Source organism: Carlito syrichta, unplaced genomic scaffold (assembly GCF_000164805.1).
Source record: "Carlito syrichta isolate Samal-C Ts95f unplaced genomic scaffold, Tarsius_syrichta-2.0.1 Scaffold304002, whole genome shotgun sequence".
Classification (NCBI taxonomy): Eukaryota; Metazoa; Chordata; class Mammalia; order Primates; family Tarsiidae; genus Carlito; species Carlito syrichta.
This window is the reverse complement of record NW_007248098.1, coordinates 130,356-149,966: the sequence shown is the minus strand read 5'-3', so window position 1 is coordinate 149,966 and position 19,611 is coordinate 130,356. Positions and strand designations below refer to the sequence as shown.

The 19,611-nt window shown below is 37.4% G+C and overlaps 1 protein-coding gene across 1 annotated transcript in view; it reads left to right on the top strand.

The window, feature by feature from the left end:
- Positions 1–19,111, top strand: part of PLA2R1 (phospholipase A2 receptor 1) — a 130,845-nt gene extending 111,734 nt beyond the window's left edge. The window contains exons 21-30 of the mRNA XM_008059349.2: positions 5,392–5,509; positions 6,396–6,526; positions 6,893–7,040; positions 10,064–10,302; positions 11,429–11,597; positions 13,985–14,125; positions 14,621–14,737; positions 15,917–16,093; positions 17,814–17,846; positions 18,611–19,111. Coding sequence (XP_008057540.1) covers positions 5,392–5,509; positions 6,396–6,526; positions 6,893–7,040; positions 10,064–10,302; positions 11,429–11,597; positions 13,985–14,125; positions 14,621–14,737; positions 15,917–16,093; positions 17,814–17,846; positions 18,611–18,825 — 1,488 coding nt within the window. The 3' untranslated portion in view covers positions 18,826–19,111. The remainder of the gene's footprint in view (positions 1–5,391; positions 5,510–6,395; positions 6,527–6,892; positions 7,041–10,063; positions 10,303–11,428; positions 11,598–13,984; positions 14,126–14,620; positions 14,738–15,916; positions 16,094–17,813; positions 17,847–18,610) is intronic.
- Positions 19,112–19,611: the final 500 nt, after the last annotated feature.

Sequence of the window (19,611 nt, the reverse complement as noted above, 5' to 3'; positions counted from 1 at the left end):
TGGATTGCCTGAGCCCATGGGTTCGAGACCCGCCTGGGCAACTTGGCGAGACCTCATCTCTACAATAAATAAAAAAAAAATGAGCCGGGTGTGGTAGCACGCACCCGTAGTTCCAGCTACTCGGAAAGCTGAGGCGGAAGGATCACTGGAGCCCAGCAGGTCAAGGTTGTGGTGGCCGGGAGCGGTCACTACACTTCAGTCTGGGTGACAGAGTGAGACTTCAACTAAAAAAAAAAAAAAATTAGCCAGGTGTGCTGTCACGTGCCTATAGTCCCAGCTACTTGGGAGGCTGAGACAGAAGGATAGCTTAAACCTGGGAGGTTGAGGCTACAGAGAGCCCATATGCCCAGATTATGCCACTACACTCCAACCCGAGCTTCAGAGTGAGATCCCGACTCAAAAAAAAAAAAAAGAATTCATTACCAAATCTAAGCTCATGAAGATTTATCCCTGTTATCTTCTAAGAGCTTTATTGTTTTAACTTTTATTTTTAGGTTGTTGATCTGTTTTTTTGTTCATTCTTGTGTGTGACAATTCATTTTTCACAACTGTTAGGACAAGAGTATTCTGGAGTGGTTTATAGGGAACAGGCAAAAAGAAATGCCTCTTTCGTCTCAAAAATCACATGTTTCGTAAAGTGAACAACTCAAAAGTGTGAACATACTTCCTCTCATGTATCAAAGAGGATATTAAAAAGAAATTAATGACAAGTCAAATCATTGGTATTGGAGACATGACTCTTAGTGACCCAGAATAATTGTTTCAGGTTCAGCCCTTGGCTATCATCTTTCCCCCAAACTAGTTTATCCACAGACTTTAGCTCCTTCCCATGTGTGCTCCTGTGTACACATAGAGAATATGTATAACATGGGCATGGTGGCAGTGATGGTGGTCAAACCCCAGGCCAGAGAGCAAACAAATTCTTCCTGTGAAAGGCATAGCAAGGGACAGGAGTAAAGCGTAAACGTGTGCAGGAGAGTAGGGGCCCTTCTGACGCCATCCCTGGAGCATGATTAAAAACCCCTCATGTGATTTGGAGTTATTTTTTAAAAATGTAGTTGATAACTAACAGCTAGATCAATAATTCTCAGCCCTGGTCAAATATTTAGAATTAGCAGATGAGCTTTTTAAAAACATCAAGGTGCACATGATGCCCCAAAAGATTCTGATTTAACTGTTCTGCATGGGATCCAGTTTTCTAATGTGCAGCCAATATTTGGCCAGCAATTCAACAGTTTTAGTTTGACAGCATTGTCTTCCAGACACCCAGAGAATTTGATTATGAAGGAGATCATCACAGCAGTCTTCACGAGTGGGTGACCATTTCCCAAGCATGGTGTCAGAGTCACCACATGTGTCTCTCCACCCATTGTACCTTCCTCTACACATTAGTAGTTAAAATTCCACCACCAGAGTTTCACTCTTTTTCCTTAACACTTTCTTTTATTTTTAAAGGATAACTATTTCTGAGATTATCTCATTTGTCATGCACACTTTGGAATAAGTAGGTTTATTAGATTATTAGAAAAGAATAGAGAGAGTGGAGAGTCCAGTGGGGCTGGATTTTCCCAGCTAAGAAATAAAGATGGCCAGGCACGGTGGCTCAAGCCTGTAATCTCAGCACTTTGGGAGGCCAAAGCAAGAGGATTGCCCGAGGGTTTGCGACCAGCCTGAGCAACATGGTGGGACCTCGTCTCTACAAAAAAAAAAAAAAAAATTAACCAGTGTGGTAGCTCATGCCTGTAGTTCCGGCTACTTGGAAAGCTGAGGTGGAAGGATCCCCTGAGCCCAGCAAGTGGAGGCAGGCTGCAGTGGCCGTGAGCGTGCCACTGCACTCCAACCTGGGTGACCAGGTAAGACTCCAACTCAAAAAAGAAAAGAAAAGAAAAAAGTAATAAAGATACAGAAGAAAAATTGGGAGATAACAATGATAGACTTTACTCACTTCATAATTCTGAATGGGTTCCAATATATTATATCCCATTAAACATTGCTCCTTGTTCGTCAGATTCCTGGGATTAGTTTGTACTGGTTATTTCTAAGAAAAAATATAGTTGGTTTACAAATTCATCAACTTTCAGAGTTTTAAGAACTGAGATATTCAAAAGTTAAACATCTTTTGTAATGTCTCATAAACAGTATTTTTCTGACTTGATAATGTAAAAGAACCTTGATCAGGGTTAACCCAGGAAGAGTGAGTCGTCTAAGATACTTGTTCCAACAGAGCTGTTAGAGGAAGAAATTCCAACTGTGTGGTGTGTGTGTGTGTGTGTGTGTGTGTGTGTGTGTTTTGTGTGTGTGCGTGTCAGATTAACTCTTGTTCTTCTACATTTTTATTCGAGACCTGGATTGAGTGCTGATCGTTGCTCTGTACTATCTAGTTTGGGATTAACCACTATTTGATTTTATGCGCAACATGGTGTTTCTTTTAAAATACCCTCTCCTCTTTTTCTGTAATTCAGATTTTTAGCTCTTCATTCATTCATTCATTCATTCACTTAACTATTCTGGAAACTGGGAATTCAACAGTGAGGAAAAACAGATACAACCTCTTCTCTTTGGACACTTACAGACTAGAGGAAGAACAAACATTAATAAATCAATCAGGAAAATAACCATATGATTTAAACCTGTGACATATGTGATGAAGGAAAGTTGATCAGTTCTATAAAAATATACAACAGAAGGACCCAACTGAGGTGGTCAGAAGGGCAAGGAACATTAAAAAGGGGAGCAGTGCATTCTAGGGTATTGTGGTAAAGGGGACTATGACTTCTAAAAAACTAAAGGAAGCATAGAGAACTAGAATGGTAGACAATGAGACAAAATAAGTGGGCAAGGGTGAATTAAAGTCATATGAGAGTTTCTGGTTTTTGTCCTAAAAGTAATAGGAAACCCCTGAAAGGTTTTAAACTATAGAGGGACATGACCAGGACCAAATTTCGGAAAGCATTCCTATAAATGCAGTCTAGTGATATATGGGAGAAGGGCAAGAGTGAGAAAAGTGAGGGCAGTTAAAAAGCTATTGCTGTAGTCCAGGCAAGAGATTCATAGCTTGAGCCAAGAGAGTGGTGGCAGAAACCGTGAGGCAGTAGGAATGGAGGGAAGGGTCAGGGGGCTTTTTGAGAAATGGGGTATCCAAATGGTAAAGCTATCAGGGTGATGGAATGAGAGGGTGAGGATGCCTCCTAGGTTTCAGACTTTTACACATACAAATGTGGACCAACCGTGCCATTCAATGTCAGCAGGAACACTGGGAAAGGACCACATTTGGAGAGAGGGGCATAAATTCCATTTTCAATATTGAGCTAGCATGATTTTGAGACAAAAAAATGTTATATTCAAAACTCTTTTGGAATATAGTAGGACCCTTTTTGTAATCAGAGATGCATTAAACTTGATCACATTTTGCAAATTAGTAAGCAAACAATTTAAAATTAAGGATGCTGTACTTCATCTTGCTGTTTTGCTTTAATTATTAATGACACCATTCCGGAGTGTGTTAGTAAATATGTTATATTTTTAGAAACAATGAAGTTGTGGTAATGGGAGGCCACACTTCCGTAGTCAAGCTAGTAAATCTTGGCTAAGGCAAACGTAGTGGGGGAACAGAGGGGGGCTATTTTTCTGGAGAGATTTATTGAGCTAACTGAACCAATGAGGTTCATTGGAATTTATGAATGGTTCATTAGTGTAACTATCTGAACACAAGGTGAATTCGCATTAAATGATAAGACTTCCTAATAATTAGTATATGCCACTCTTTAGAGTTTGTAATTAGAGGAAAGAGGCAAAATGAAAAGAAATAGATAAAAGGATAGTTGTTATAAAATTGAACTCCTTTAAAACCAATTCAGTTTCTTTAAGAAGAAAACAAGACAAAAGGGACCAGAAAAATTGGAAATGTATTTTCTCTCTTAGTTGGTAACTCAGCTTCAGGCTAGATCAGGGTTTCTGGTTTTTAATCCTAAAAGCAGCGGAAAATTAAGGAAGGGCTAAAACTAAAGAGTGACATGACCAGGACTGAGTTTTGAAAAGAATTACCTCATGCTGTGGATATTTTTGAGCTGGATAATTCTTTGTTGTGGAGGACCAAGTTGACCTGTGCATCGCAGAATGTTTAGCAGCATCCCTGGCCTCTTCCCACTAGATGCCAATAGCAACTCCTCGTACCAGTCGTAACAACCAAAAATGTCTTCAGATATTGTCAAAATATCCCCTGAGGGCCAAAATTGCCCAGTTTGAGAACCATTTAGCTAAATCTAGGATGTCTGACAACAATTTTAGGGTCTATTGGCTTTTATTTTGTTTCATAAATGTTTATTGGGAACCTTCTCTGGTGTGATATTCAACAAGGAGTAAGACTTAGTATCTCTGCTTCTAAGGAGCATATGATGGTAGGGAACTGGCAATCTTAGAAATTCAGGAATGATGGGGAAGGGTATCATTCTAAAGTAGGACAGAGAAGGATGTTCCTTAAAGTGTAGGATTCCACACTAACCTAAAATTATCCTGTAGCTGGAATTTTTCAGTGGCAAGTTCTTGAGATCTGACCTATCAATGCCTAGGGTTGTCTATGTTCATTGATAAGAGAATGGAGTATAAGGGAGGAATCCAGCAAGTTCCTGATGCAATATTCTTTGCATAAAGTATCACCTGACTTTTCTGGAACTCTGCCAGTTGCATTATAGTCTTTCTCTTCTATCTCATGGTATGATTCGCTCCTTCATAAAAATCAACGCTTATTGTCAAATTCCACAGCCTTTCTTTTTGTGTTCCATTAAACACTGGAGGCCAACCTTCCCTTTGTTTCTCCTCCTTACTAGGTTTCCTTGGTCCTGCCCTTGCTCTCCCTCCCACTGGGATCTTTTTTTTCATTTTCTGCTCTTCCTGATGGGCTTGTTGACCAAATGACTGACTCTGCGTTTTTACGAATTTAAATACCTGATCACACAGTATTCCTTTCTTGCTTAAACTGAGGAGATGATGTATTTGTAAATAAGTGTGAACTAAGCTGTTCATTGCCACACTCAGAATGCTTTTTTAGATTAAATGTGCCACTGTAAACTTTGCAATCAGGCTGGCTCCTTCTTAAGAAGAATACTGTTTTTCATTGAGCAGAAGACACTGTTCTGACATCCCACATGACAAAACACACCCTGGCTTCTATTTCTGCTTGATCCAAATGCAGGCAAGTCATTGATTCACCCTGAAAGCCATGCCTCTTTGTTTTACTTTAACACCTCTGGAGCAGTTGAAAGAAAAATGAGTTCTTCCTGCTCAAGAAAATTCTAAAAAACTCTCAGAGCTGATCCTCTGTGTCTTTGGGAAAATTTTAATTCACTTAGAAAAATACATAAATGAATGTTTTGGTTTGACATTTTTCGATAGTGCCTTTTGGTGAATATCCCCAAAGACCGGAACAGTCAGAAGAGCTGGATGCAGGCTCGAGATTTCTGCGCTGGGGAAGGGGGGATGCTGGTTGCCATTGAGAGTGAAGTGGAGCAAGGTAGGGTAGTCCGTATTCAATCAGGCCAAATAACCATTTTTATTCAAGTACCTATAAAAATATTCTCCTCAAAATACTAACACTTCCAAGTGTTATTTTAGCTTTTTTTTTTTTTTTAAAATCAGGGTCACTGTTGCCCGTGATGGAGTGCAGTGTCACGATCATGGCTCACTGCAGCCTCAACTCCCTGGGCTCAGCCCAGCTAATTTTTAAAATTTTTTCTAGAGACAGGTCTCACTATGTGTGCCCAGGCTGGTCTCAAACTCCTGGACTCAAATGATCCTCCCACCTCAGCCTCTCGAAGTGCTGGGATTACAGGCGTGAGCCACTGTGCCTAGCTCCAATAAGTACTATATTGCTGATGACACATGAGTTTTCAGTTTGACCCATAAGGTTTTATGTCATGACATCTGTAAAAGTTAGTATACTGCATTGCTTATACACTGCTGAATTTTGGAATCTTTTGTCTCAACAGAATCAGTGGAAAGAATAAGGACATATTTATGATATTTATTTTAAAATAGCTAAAATAATCTCAGGCATAGCCTACCATAATTGCATATTATGTTTTAGATCACTTTAGATTTGCCTATATACTTTTATTTAATATTTAGACAAATATATACTTTAATTAAAATATAGTAGATGAACCTTCTTTTGTTTCAAAAGGCAATAAACGAACACTGGAAATCATTTTGTTAATGAAATGATGAAATCTCAGGTTATCCAGCAAATTCTGTCAATTTAAACTAAAAGTGAAAAAATCTGCATTACCTTAATTATATATTGCTGTCATTTAAGTGTAATCATAGCTATAAATAGAATTTGATGATTCTCCAAATGTTTTATACAGCATTAAATCAGATAATGCATTCTTATTTTTCAGCTTTCATTACTATGAATCTTTTTGGCCAGACCACTAATGTGTGGATAGGGTTGCAAAATGATGATTATGAAAAATGGCTAAATGGAAAGCCTGTGGCATATTCTAATTGGTCTCCATTTGATATAATAAATGTAAGTGTTACAACATGTTTTTTAGAAATCATTTTAGCAAGAGATTTTTTTCAAGGTTTATATAGCAAAGCTTTTTTACTTCCTATATTTTTTAGGTATAAATGTATATTAGTTTGTTATTAATAACTTAATTTTTAATTTTGCAATTGCAGATAATTTGCATGTGATCCTTAAACATAATTACTTTACTCATCACAATGATTTTTTATTTTGTAGGTTATGAAGTGACTTGTGAACAGATTTATTAAATGCAAATAAAAGTAATAATGGTGTCTTAATTTTTAAAATTATGTCCTTAAAAATTTCAATGTAATAAAAAGGTTATATGTTATCATATTGCTGATAACATATTGTATTATTTTAAAGATTCCAAGTCACAACACCACTGAAGTGCAGAAAGACATTCCTCTCTGTGCCTTAGTGTCAAACAATCCTAATTTTCATTTCACTGGAAAATGGTATTTTGAAGACTGTGGAAAAGAAGGCTATGGGTTTGTTTGTGAAAAAATGCAAGGTAAGAAATATTTGGTTTTCCATTCCTTTGATTTTCATGGTGCAGCCTCCTCTGCCATGTTTATTTTACACAGCTATATAGTTATCAGCGTCACAGCTAACAGTGTCAGGCACTTATTCTTTGGCTTTATATATATTTACTTGTTAAGTCTCCACTACCCTAGGATTATGCTTTTTAGCAGGGTCCTCAGGACTGCAAAGGCCACTTAAGTGATGACCAAGTTTATGCATTCATTTTAGTCATATTAAATGGCTTTACTGCTTTGTTCTGGGATTATATATCTGTTCAGGTAATTTTTAAAAGTCTCAGAGATTTCACACCAGAACTCCCATTGGTTTCTGGCCTGAAATGCCAAAACAACATTATTGCAAATAGCCAATGAGGTCAATGAGCAGTGTAAATGGCTCTAAGTGACCTTGATTAATAAAAATAGTAACGATAATAGCTTTTTTTTTTTTTATTGAGTGCTGGATATCCTTGTACCACACCACCCTGGAAGGCCATTGTTTATGTCTAGAATTGTGTTGAACTCTCAACAGCCTGGCATGTATATGCTTACTTGGACTATGAATTCTACTTCTTAGTGTTACATGGATAAGAACTCTATTGATACTATCAACCCATCCTCAGAAAAGCAGTGCCAGGAGTTGAAAGAAGATACTAGATCTGTAATAGCAAGAGTAATTTGGCAACAGAAGAGTCTTGTAAGGAAATAAATAAATCAGTATACCATGTATTTGTATGTTCATTATGTATGTAGCACTGGGTCTTGGGTGTATGAGCATTATACCATAAAATCTTCAAGACAGTTCTATGAAGTGTGTAGAAGTCTCCCCTCTTACAGATAAGGAACTTGAGGCTTAAAGAAAATAAGTAACATGCTCAAGGTGTTTTAGTTAGACACAGTGATTCTATTCTACTACTTTGATGTTGATTCCTTTTTGAAATTTACACTCTGATCACTTTCTATCTTTGATATTTTGGGGACTACCAATGTAATGCTCTTTTGGAGTCAGTATAGAGGAGTAGTGGTTGAGAGCACAGGCACTGGAATACCCACCTTACATGAATTCCCACCTCACCTCTGTAAATAATCTTCAGTCAAGTTACTTAGCTTCTACTAACCTTGATTTCTCCAACTGCAAGATGGAAGAATAACTATTCCACACGTTCTATGTGTATATAATGCTTAGCATAATTCTAGTATATATTTAACAAATGATAGAGTTTGTTATTATTTTCAAAAAGTGTTATTCAGTTACACAAATTCTTGTAGTCTATAACAAATACTCAAAGTCTGCTCCTCTTCACTGTCAGATAAATATGCGCTTACATTGAGCTTGGGCCCAAAGTCTCTTATCTATTCCCCAAAATCAACAAATATGAATAAAAAAAGAGACAAGGGCAAAGTTAGGACATTCTGTTTGGAACTTGGTTTCCAATAGATCTTTCTTTTTTAGAGAAATGGGTGGCAAAATCATGTTGCTCAAAACCACTTGTTTTGAAACTTGATGAAATCAATTACAAATGGAGAAGTTCATATATGTAAAAATTTATATGTATACCTCAGTGGGAAAAAACAGTCAAATTGGCATTTGGGTCACATATACAAAGTATTTTAGTTACTTTAATTTTACCAATTGCTATCATTTTTAAATAACTACCTTGATATTATTTTGACTTTATTTAAATAGCCCTACACTGGATACATAGGCTGGCAAACAGACATCCAGCAATGAATAAAGAGATGATAAAAGCGACCCCATCACAATTTATAGAAATTAAATAGATTCATTTCACTTTGTTTTGCAAAATGTACTACTGGTATATTGAGGTATCAGTTTCGGGTAAAAGTCAGTTTCCCACTTTGCCATTTTTATTAGGGGGCGTGTGACCAGAAGAGGAGAGGGAAGTGAGAAGCACCATTTACTCAGTGCCTACTGTGTCCCTATATGAGAGTTGTGCCCTGTGTGAATAACTCAATCAATTCTACCCACACCCCTCTAAGGGAAACCTTAGTAATTTCTTATAGACCAGAAATTTGAGGCTTAGCGATAATAATTTGTGCATGACCTCTTAGCTAGTTAGGGCCAGGAACAGAATTAAGTCCCCGGTTTTCTGACTTTCCCACATCTCACCATGCTCCTTTCTCAAATGTGATAAAAACCAAGAGAAATGCAAGTCACTTTGGATGAGAAAGTGCAGAAACTGTTACCTTGGTTTTGTGTTTTAGGTTTTCTAAACTTAGCCTATCCTAGTTCAGAATATAACAGAACAGAAAGACAAATTCACATATTAAAGAGGAAAACGTCAATACGTAAAACACAGGCTTGGTTTTCACATGACCACAGTTGCTCATGAACACACAAGCATCCATGATCACAAGTGGGAAAACCTTGCCTTGTGATTTATACATTTTGCCTCTATCAGGTGACATATTAATATTAACTGTTTATGAAAACTGTGTGTATTTCTAAGCATTTATTAACTTTTAAAAATTATTTTTAGAATGTATACAAGTAAGCATTCAGCATGATAGTGACTATCAGTCTCAAAATTGTAATCAAATGTTTTATTTGAGAATATGTACCTATAAAACTAGGTTTGCAGTGCAATATGACTATGCAATGTGTGTCAGTATTCTATTAACAAGTATTAAGTTCTGCCAGAGCAGTATATGTTAGACTGAGTGTAGCTAGTGGAGTGAAACCTGCCTAAGTGGATCACCATCAGTTCCTCCAAAAAGTGGTCAGTTTGACAAGGAATGGTAAAAAATGGGAAATCTTCTCGAAATGGTTCTCCGTTTATGGTTTTGAAAAAAACCCGTTCATTAAATCTCCTATATGTTCTAATTCTTCAACACCACCTACACTCTCAGGTAGTGTCCTCATTTTGAAGTAGTCAGTTCCAGAAGAAAAACTCTGATCAACACAGACCACAGTTACAAGGAATCATGCAATGCTTTACCTCTTCCTTTCTCATCAAGATGCTACAAATGATTTTTATTGTTGTTCTTGTTCTAGATACTTCTGGACACCTTGTAAATGCATCTGATATGTATCCAATCCCCAATACCTTAGAATATGGAAACAGGACTTACAAAATAATTAATGCAAATATGACTTGGTATGCAGCGATAAAAACCTGCCTGATGCACGGAGCAGAACTGGTCAGCATCACAGACCAGTATCACCAGTCCTTCCTCACCGTCATCCTCAACCGGCTAGGATATGCCCACTGGATTGGCCTGTTCACTTCAGATGTAGGTGAACATCTTTGGGACACCCTTGCATAGTTAAGTTTAGCATCTACCTCCTCTGTGATATGGTACCTGAAATTAGCACAGAAACAATTTTTTTCCATAAATAATGTAACATTTAAATAATTAGTTTATATGATAACTACTAGCCTACCTTATGAACAGCCCATGACTACAAAATAAGGGTGCATACCTCTTTAGAGTAAACATCCACCTGCCTAATTTCTGGGAATTAATGCCCTTCAAAGGTTCTATAAACATTTCCAAGTACTCATGGCTACTGCCTCATATGTGCACTGGGTCACATCTCAAACTAAATCACTGCATTTGGGTAATTTGCTGTATTTAAGGAATTCCCAAGAAAAATGAACTATGCTTCTAGCCTAGAAATTTGATTATTAATTCATTTAGTATTCCTTGAAATTTAACATGTGGGTTTTTGTTGTTGTCTTTGTTTTTTGTTTTTCCCTTTAGGAAAATGAGGTCCCAGAAGTAAAATTGCTGAGTACACTTTACATTTTGACAAGTACTACCAAATTTCCCTCAGAAAGTTTGTACTAATTTACATGCCAACAACAGTATATGATAACATTTAGTCTTTCACATCCTTACCAATACTGGGCATCATTAAAACTATATTCCTTACCAGTGGGATAGGTGAAAGAATGATATTTTATGATTGTTTATTACATTTCTATATTACAGAATATTTTAGTTTTACATAGTCAATTGTGATTTATGGCCTCTGAATTTTGTATGACTTAGAAAGATTTTCCCCACACCAAGAGTACAAAAAATTTAGCAAAGTTTTAACAGTTTCATGTTTTCAATTTCATGTTTGAATCTTTGATCTAAAGTTTATTTTCAGGTCAACAGAAGGTATTGGACCAACGTCTTTATAAATACTTACTAGGAAATTATGGTGGCAGGACCAAGGATTCCTAAAAACCAAAAAAGATGTCATTTGTGGCAGACAGTCTATTTTGTCAGGCTGTATAAACTGTCCTAAACCTTCTGAAAAACATGTGGAAATATAAATCTATGTGGGAATTGCGGTATGCTCAGTTAGCATTGGGGGATGCTGCCAGCAGTCTTGGCAGGGCAATGATGGCTCTATTTTCCTCCACAGAATGGTCTTAATTTCGACTGGTCAGATGGCACCAAGTCCTCTTTCACTTTTTGGAAAGATGAGGAGTCATCCTTCCTTGGTGACTGTGTTTTTGCCGACACCAGCGGACACTGGCATAGCACAGCCTGTGAATCATTTCTTCAGGGCGCCATTTGTCATGTGCCCACTGGTAGGTTCAATTCTAAATTCACCTCAAGAAATACGTACTGCTGGGCACGGTGGCTCACACCTATAATCATAGCACTTTGGGAGGTTGAGGCAGAAGGATTGCTTGAACCCAGGAATTCAAGACCAGCCTAGGCAACTTAGTGAGACCTCATCTCTACAAAAATAAAGAAATTAGCTGGCCGTGGTGGAACACACCTGTTGTCCCAGCTACTTGGGCGGCTGAGGCAGGAGGATCATCTGAGCTCAGGAGGTCGAGGCTGTGATGAACAGTGATCATGCCACTGCACTCTAGCCTGGGTGACAGAGTGAGACCCTGAAGGAAGGAAGGAAGAGAAAAGGAAAGAAAAGAGAATAAATAAACATGTCCTATGCAACTAATGTATGCAAGGCACCGTGTAAGCAGGGGATGAGGATAAGGAATAAGAAGCCTCTGTCCTAGAGAAGTCTCTAGTCTGACTGGTGATGTAATGACAAATAACTGCTACATCAAGCAGGGCTACCACATGATATACGCGAAGTAGCAAGTGCTATAGAGGTTGTCAAGACAAAGAATGTGTCCTGTCCACTTGGGAAAAAGTAGAAAGTTTTCTTGAGGGACACGATGGGGAAGATGGGCCTTGAAGAATGGGTGAGAGTAAATGGGCAATGATGGGACATGGAGGGGCAGTCTGAGGAGAAAAGCTTGAACAAGGCACAAGGAAGACAGGACTGGGCATTTGTAAGCAAAGCTGGTGTTGGGATTTGCCTGTATCGCAGGCAGGAGGTAAGGGAGAGGTGGGAAATCAGACAGAAACATGGCCTGGGAGTGTGTGTGAATGCCTTTAATCGAGGATTTGTGCTTAAGTCAAAGACTACTAGGATTCTAGAGCCGTGATCATGATCATGATGATTGCTGATACTGTTTGAATATTTACTAGATGTCTGGCCCTGCACTTTGCATAACATCTCGTTTACACTTAAAGTTCACCGGGTCCCACCCATTTCTTAAAGATGAAACTTTCTTTTTTTTTTTTTTGAGTTGGAGTCTCACTCTGTGTCCCAGGCTGGAATGCAGTAGCACACTCACAGCCACCCCAGTATCGACCTGCTGGGCTCTGGCGATCCTTCTACCTTAGTCTTCCAAGTAGCCAGAACTACAGGCATCTGCTACCACACCTGGCTAATTTTTTAATTTATTGTAGAGAAGAGGTCGCACCAAGTTGCCCAGGCTGGTCTCAAACCCATGGGTTCAAGCAATCCACTTGCCTCGGCCTCCCAAAGTGCTGGAATTACAAGCTGAACCACCAAGGCTGGCCGAAACTTTCTTAAAGATGAAACTCAGAGCATTAAACAGCTTGCTGGGGACCTCACATCTGCCCATCAACTACTAGTACCAGGAGTAGAGACCAAGCTTCCTCACTCTCTAATGTGATGTTTATCCTGTTACGATGGACCCCCTTCTCTTGATTGCTATGGTGTTCATCAAGATAGTTCCTAACACTAGCTGATGTTCTTTTAAATCTCTCATTTATTAAAAGCACATGTATTTACTTACATTTTGGGCACTATATCAAATAGCATAGATATTATGTAACCTTAGATCAAAACAACTCAGGATTAAATGTAAATGATAGTCATATATATATTGAGAAAGCTAATTCTACATCTAAAACACCATGAAATCTGCCCCCTTTTCAATAACAATGCATTTACTGAGTGCTTAAGTGTCAGGCACTAATTCACTTAAACTTCTTAACTTGTGAGACAGGTATTGCTGTTAACTCCCTTTTTAAAAGAAACCTATGTAGGGTAGTGTGCCACACAGCTAGTAAGTGGCAGAACCGGGATCTTAGCATCGGTATGTCTGACCCTAATGGTTGTTCTCAGAAATAAAGTCTTCTCAAATTTCCCTTATTTACTTGGTCTTATGCTATATTATCATGGTTTATTGAATGTATTGTTTTTTCTCATAAGTTTATTAGTGGGTAAGGATTTTCTGAGTGTGCAAATACTCAGCACTGCATGGAACAGTTTGTACATTTGGAAATCCCTTTTGCTAGCGTCATTCAGCTGCCACTGTTTTTATGAATCATGTCCCCTAGTTGTTCCAGTCTTTAGGATACTAATTGTAAACATGAAAGACAGGCACCCTCACCTAAGCAGCAGCCAAACTACGCCTACCAAGCTATGTTATGACTGTAGTTTGTTATGTTTTAGTAAAGATTATTTCTGCCAGAAATGCTATAAGCTGGTCCTAGTTTTATAATTATTTACATTAAACTCAATCTTTCAGAGTATTACCATGAAAATTTTGTTACATATATCTATCTTTGTCTTTCATAGAATGTAATGTAATGTTCACATCTCAAAAGTGTGAACATCAGTCACCACCCTGGTTTTTCTTCTTAGAAACAAGACCAATTGAATACCCAGAGTTGTGCTCAGAAACATCTATTCCCTGGATAAAATTTAGAAGTAATTGCTACAGTTTTTCTACAGTCCTAGACAGTATGAGTTTTGAGGCTGCTCATGAATTTTGCAAAAAGGAAGGTAATTTTATTTTGTGATAGTAAATGCTTTTATGTTCTCCTTCTTGACATTTCAGTAAATAATGTGGTTTTCTTCATTTGTCTAGTGACTTTGGGAGCGACAACAACTATTGAAAAAGTAAATACTATTGAAGTTGCTTGTTTAGGGGACAGCTGATATATGAAACTTAATGTCCAGTGTAGAATTTGAAAACTTAAGATGATGTCTCAGCATACTGCATTTTCCCAAGAAAATACTCCTTTTGAATGCATTTGCATTATGAATTTTGAATATTCCCTAAAATTAATATTCTGTGTTTTAACTTCTGAACTGCAAGCTTATACCTTTTTTCAGTGTGGTTTTACCTTAAATTTTTTCATTTAAAAAATCACCATTTACAATGGAAACTTTTCACTTGTCAAAACCTGAGCTTCACAAATAATGGTATAGATGACTTTTTTAAATGTTATGTGTTAACACAAATTCTTGTTTGTTTGCCACTTGTCTCTTTTATAGGATCTCATCTTTTAACAATCAAGAATGAGGCTGAAAATGCATTTCTCCTAGAAGAGCTTTTTGCTTTTGGTTCTTCTGTCCAGATGGTTTGGTTGAATGCTCAATTTGATGATAACAGTAAGTGATTGGGTAGAGAAGGGGCGGACATACATAAATATGTGGCTGTTAAAGGCTGATGATAATGGCATCTGTAAGCCAGAAAACTCTCCTTGGACACATTTGCTGTGAAAAAATAGCATGAAGCCTAAAGCCATTTCTTCTAAAAATGGCATTGCTACACTTTTCAATACCCTCTTATCCTTTGAAATAATCACAGAATACCAAAAATAAAAACAAACATCCAATAACAAGTTTATTCTTAGTGTGATGAGGCTTGGCTGGAACTTTGTGTTCATAGACATAATCATAACATATCAATACAATATTTACTTGAAAATACCCCAGGTTCCTAAATGTTATAAAAGCAACAGAGTTATGGAAATGTTTCAGTGACAAACTGTGCTATTAGAATTCTTATTTGCTACTCATAAAAAACAAAAGTTGATAATAAAATGGAAGCATGATATCCTTTATCCTTTTCTTTATGTAATTGATGGTTATTGAAAGGTACTTGTAAAGAAAATTGTTTTAATTGGTATGGAGAGCTTGTTACAGTGGTGTACCAAGGTGGGGGGTGAGCCTACCCCTGCAAGGAGAAGTATTTTAATCACCGACATTGTCTAAAATTTCTAGCAGATGGTGATAATAAAAAGCAGACCGACTTTTAGTTAGCTTTGTTGTTAGTTTTAAGTTCTTTTCAGACAATGCATCCCCCGTCTCCAGGTTGTTGCCCACACACAGGATGGACTTTGCCACCACCCCTACCTTCTTGGTATGTGACTGGTTTGTTATTTAAAGAAACTCAGTGTAAAATCATTTTGGAATAGTGAGCCATTTTGTAATGGTATTGATGTTAGAACCTCAAAGGATTTTTCTATACAATGATTAGGTTTGTTTATTAAATGATTTTTAAGTTGATTATAAATAATATGGAATATTATAAAATCCCAACAGTTACATTAAGAAACATCCTAAGGGAACTAAATTGGAGCACTATCTAAAATAAATGGAGAGCTGTTCACTAGATAACTTTATTAATACCTTTTGATGTTGAGTTCATGACTGGACTTACTGAGTTGAATGCATCAGTGAAGGAGTCTCATTAAATTTCAGAGCTGCTTTTTATGGCTCATGACAGTCTTAGTATGTTTGATAACCATGCACATAATTCATAATGAGTCGGCAATCTTTCCACAGATGAAACCATAAAGTGGTTTGATGGAACTCCCATAGAACAGTCCAACTGGGGCATTCGGAAGCCAGACATGGATCACTTCAAGCCCCATCGATGTGTTGCCCTGAGGATCCCTGAGGGAGTGTGGCAGTTATCCCCATGTCAAGAAAAAAAAGGCTTTATATGTAAAATGGAAGCAGGTAGGTAAACTCAGAGAGTAATTATTTATTTTGAGTCTACCTTAACTAATGTTGACCTAATTCAACTAGATTCTGACATTATCATCTTGTTCTCCATCAAACAAATCAGAGAACATTTCAGCTTCTTCTTCCTCTGATATGAAGGAAAAAATCATTATAAATCAACTCAGACTTTATGATTTTCTGTATCACTCTGGTTGTTAACCTAATGGGCAAAAAAAATAGTTTACCCCAAGCAAATAGAACTAGAAACGTAAGCTAGCAGCCTTTATTCTGGTGACTGGTACTCACGGTTTTTAAGATGTATCTTTGGCCTCAGGAAATATCATCTAACCTAAGTGTATTTGTTGTAGACAAATAAATGCAATTCTCTGTTGCAAGCATAATGTGTCATAAAAGTCATATCTTAATTTCATTATGAACAATATACTTACTTTATAGTATGGAAATCATAACTAAGCTAACTAAACAGTGTGTCTAAGTTATCACTAGCATTTAGGTATCAAGAACAAATAAAAAACTCCTCTTATCTGCACAGGACTTTAAAGCTTCCTATAATACATATGACACCTCTTTCATCCTTCACAGCAACTTTCCAAGGTAGTGGAGCAATTAAAATATCCATTTTATAGATGAGAAAAGTGGTTGTCCAAACTGAAACTACATCAAGGACTACACTACAAATTTTCTAAGTGTTCTTTCTATGCCTCCCAGTGCCTCTATCCTAAGAATAGACACCTTTTAACAGTCTTTCTTAAAGAAGTTTATTCATATTTAATGTGATGGATATCCCAAGCATACTGTACAAATTATATGAGTGCATTAAATTATCACTTGTGCCCCCAAAATATGTATGTCTGTTAGGCACCAATAAAAAGGAAGTATCTTCACACACACAATAGCACAGGTTTTCCACAATTTAATGCAATATCATATGACATTATCTTTAAATTACAAGAACAAGTTGGGATTTTTAAATGTGATTTTGCTATTGGTAACAACTTATTTATTTTTAGTCTCTCAATGAATGCGCATAAGTAGGGCACCATGGCACTTCCTCCACTCACAAATCCACGCACTAATCTTCCTCTGGCTTCTTCTCCACATCTTTCTCTGGATCTTTACCTATATCAAAAACAGAAAACTTCAAGTTTGGGATAGAGTCTGCTTGAAAGAGATATATTTTTACAGTAGAGAGTTCTAAAACAGGAACCCTCTAACTTCTCACAAAGATGAAAAGATGCTGATTTTAACATTCTTACACAGAAGTAGGGCAATTATCATTGCTGGACAAAGTCCATATTGGATTTCAATAACACTGTGAGTTCCTTGCAGGCAGAATCTGTATGTTATTCTTTTTTTGTTATAGCACAGTGCTGTGATGGAAGAGAACTCTTTGGCTTAAAAAAAAAAAGAAATGCAGTGTATATTTGTGGGCACTAATAATGACGATTACTGTAAATCAAGGGTCAGCAAACTTTTCTTGTGAAGGGCCAGATAACAAATATTTTAGACTTTGGGGACCATATGGCTCCATCACGCTGTCATTGTAGCATGAAAACAGCCATAATAACACATTAATGAATGAGTGTGGTAAAACATCGTAAAAGCAGGTGACCAGGTTTCATCCATGTGCCATAATTTGTTGAGCCCTGCTACAAGTAATGACATAATTTTGCTGAATTAAAAAAAGTCATTCAATTTTTTCATTTTCTTTTAGATATTCACACTACAAAGGAACACCCAGGAAAAGGTAGGTTTGGAATAATAGAGAACATTTTGATTTCTCTTAGAAATAATAAAATAGGGCTGGACATGGTAGCTCAAGTCTGTAATCCTAGCACTTGGGGTGGCCGAGGTGAGAAGATTACCTGAGCCTGTGGGTTCAAGACCAGCCTGGGCAAAGTGGCAAGACCTTGTCTCTACAATAAAAATTTTAAAAATTAGCCAGGTGTGGTATCACGCACCTGTAGTTCCGGCTACTTGGAAGGTTGAGGCAGAAGGATCACCGCAGCCCGCAGGTCGACGCTGGGTTGGCCATGAGTGTGCCACTGCACTCCAGCCTGAGCAACAGAGTGAGACTCCAACTCAAAAAAAAAAAGAAATGAAATAGAGACCGAGCACAGTGACTCTTGCCTGCAATACCAGCACTTTGGGAGGCTGAGGTGGGTGGATTGCTTGAGTCCATGAGTTCAAGACCAACCTGGACAACATAGCAAGACCTTGTCTCTACAAAAAATATATATATATTTTTTAATTATCCCAGTGTAGTGGTGCACCACTGTAGTCCCAGACACTCGGGAGGCGGAGGTGGAAGAAGCATCTTAGCCTAGAAGGTGGAGGCTGCAGTGAGCTGTCATCATACCACTGCCTCCAGCCTGGGTGACAAAGTGAGACTCTGACTCAAAAACAAAACAACAACAAAAAAGAAATAATAAAATAGAAAGCAACTGCATGACAGCATCTATATTACTTCATTGTCACTTCTGTTTCTGTTTGTGTTTTATCTCGTTTCAGGACCAAGTCACAGCACTGTTCCTCTTTCAGTAGCACTGATACTGATAGTAGTCCTGGCCATTTTCATACTTTCCTTCTGCATATACAAGCAGAATAGCGGATTTTTCAGGAGACTTGCAGGGTTTGGGCATCCTTACTATCCTGCAACCAACTTTAGTACAGTACATTTAGAAGAAAATATTCTCATTTCTGATCTTGAGAAGAATGACCAATAACAATGAAGTCAGAGAATGCCACAGCCACGAGGAGAAGCAATGAAGACTAAATGGGGCATCCCTTCTGTGTCTCCCTTTACAGACCAGCTGCCATTAGAATGTGAATTGGGTCACTATTTTAATTATTCTTGAGGTGATTACTGGTTTTGAGTTGTAACCAAATCAGATGGGTTTTGATTTATTCATTTCCCTAAACTGTGATCCATTCTTAAAAAGGGAAAATTATTCAATGGTTATTATTCAAAAAGACAAGAATGATTAAAAGAAACTCCCTATTGAAAACTCTCAAACCAATGTGAATAATAGTTTTGCATTAATATGTCTCTACTAAAATTGTTTGGGAATTTAAAAACTAATCAAGTACCTATTCAGACATTGACCCACACTCATTCCATTGAGAGAGAGAAGAAAAGCAATATGCTTTTTAAAATCTTACGCTTGTATATGAGAGGAAAAGGAAAAGGCTTCTGAGAGGCTTCTTGTTTGTTTAATTTCATTTTTAATAACAGTGTTTAGAAAATATTAATTTCTAAGCTTAAGAATCGCAGGTTCTGATCTCTAAACCAATATTTGGGGTGACATTTGTTTTTATCAGGTCTGGTTAAGCTAAAAAAGAAGAAAAGATGCCTTTCTTTCAATAGCAAAGACCTTGGTCAGCAGCACACTTTCATAAGCAACCACATAGTTAAAATGTGACCTTAAGCCTTCAATTACTAAATGATGATGAAATTTGATATTTAAGAATGTCTTATAGATAAACTTAAAGAAACATATCAAGTTCTTAAT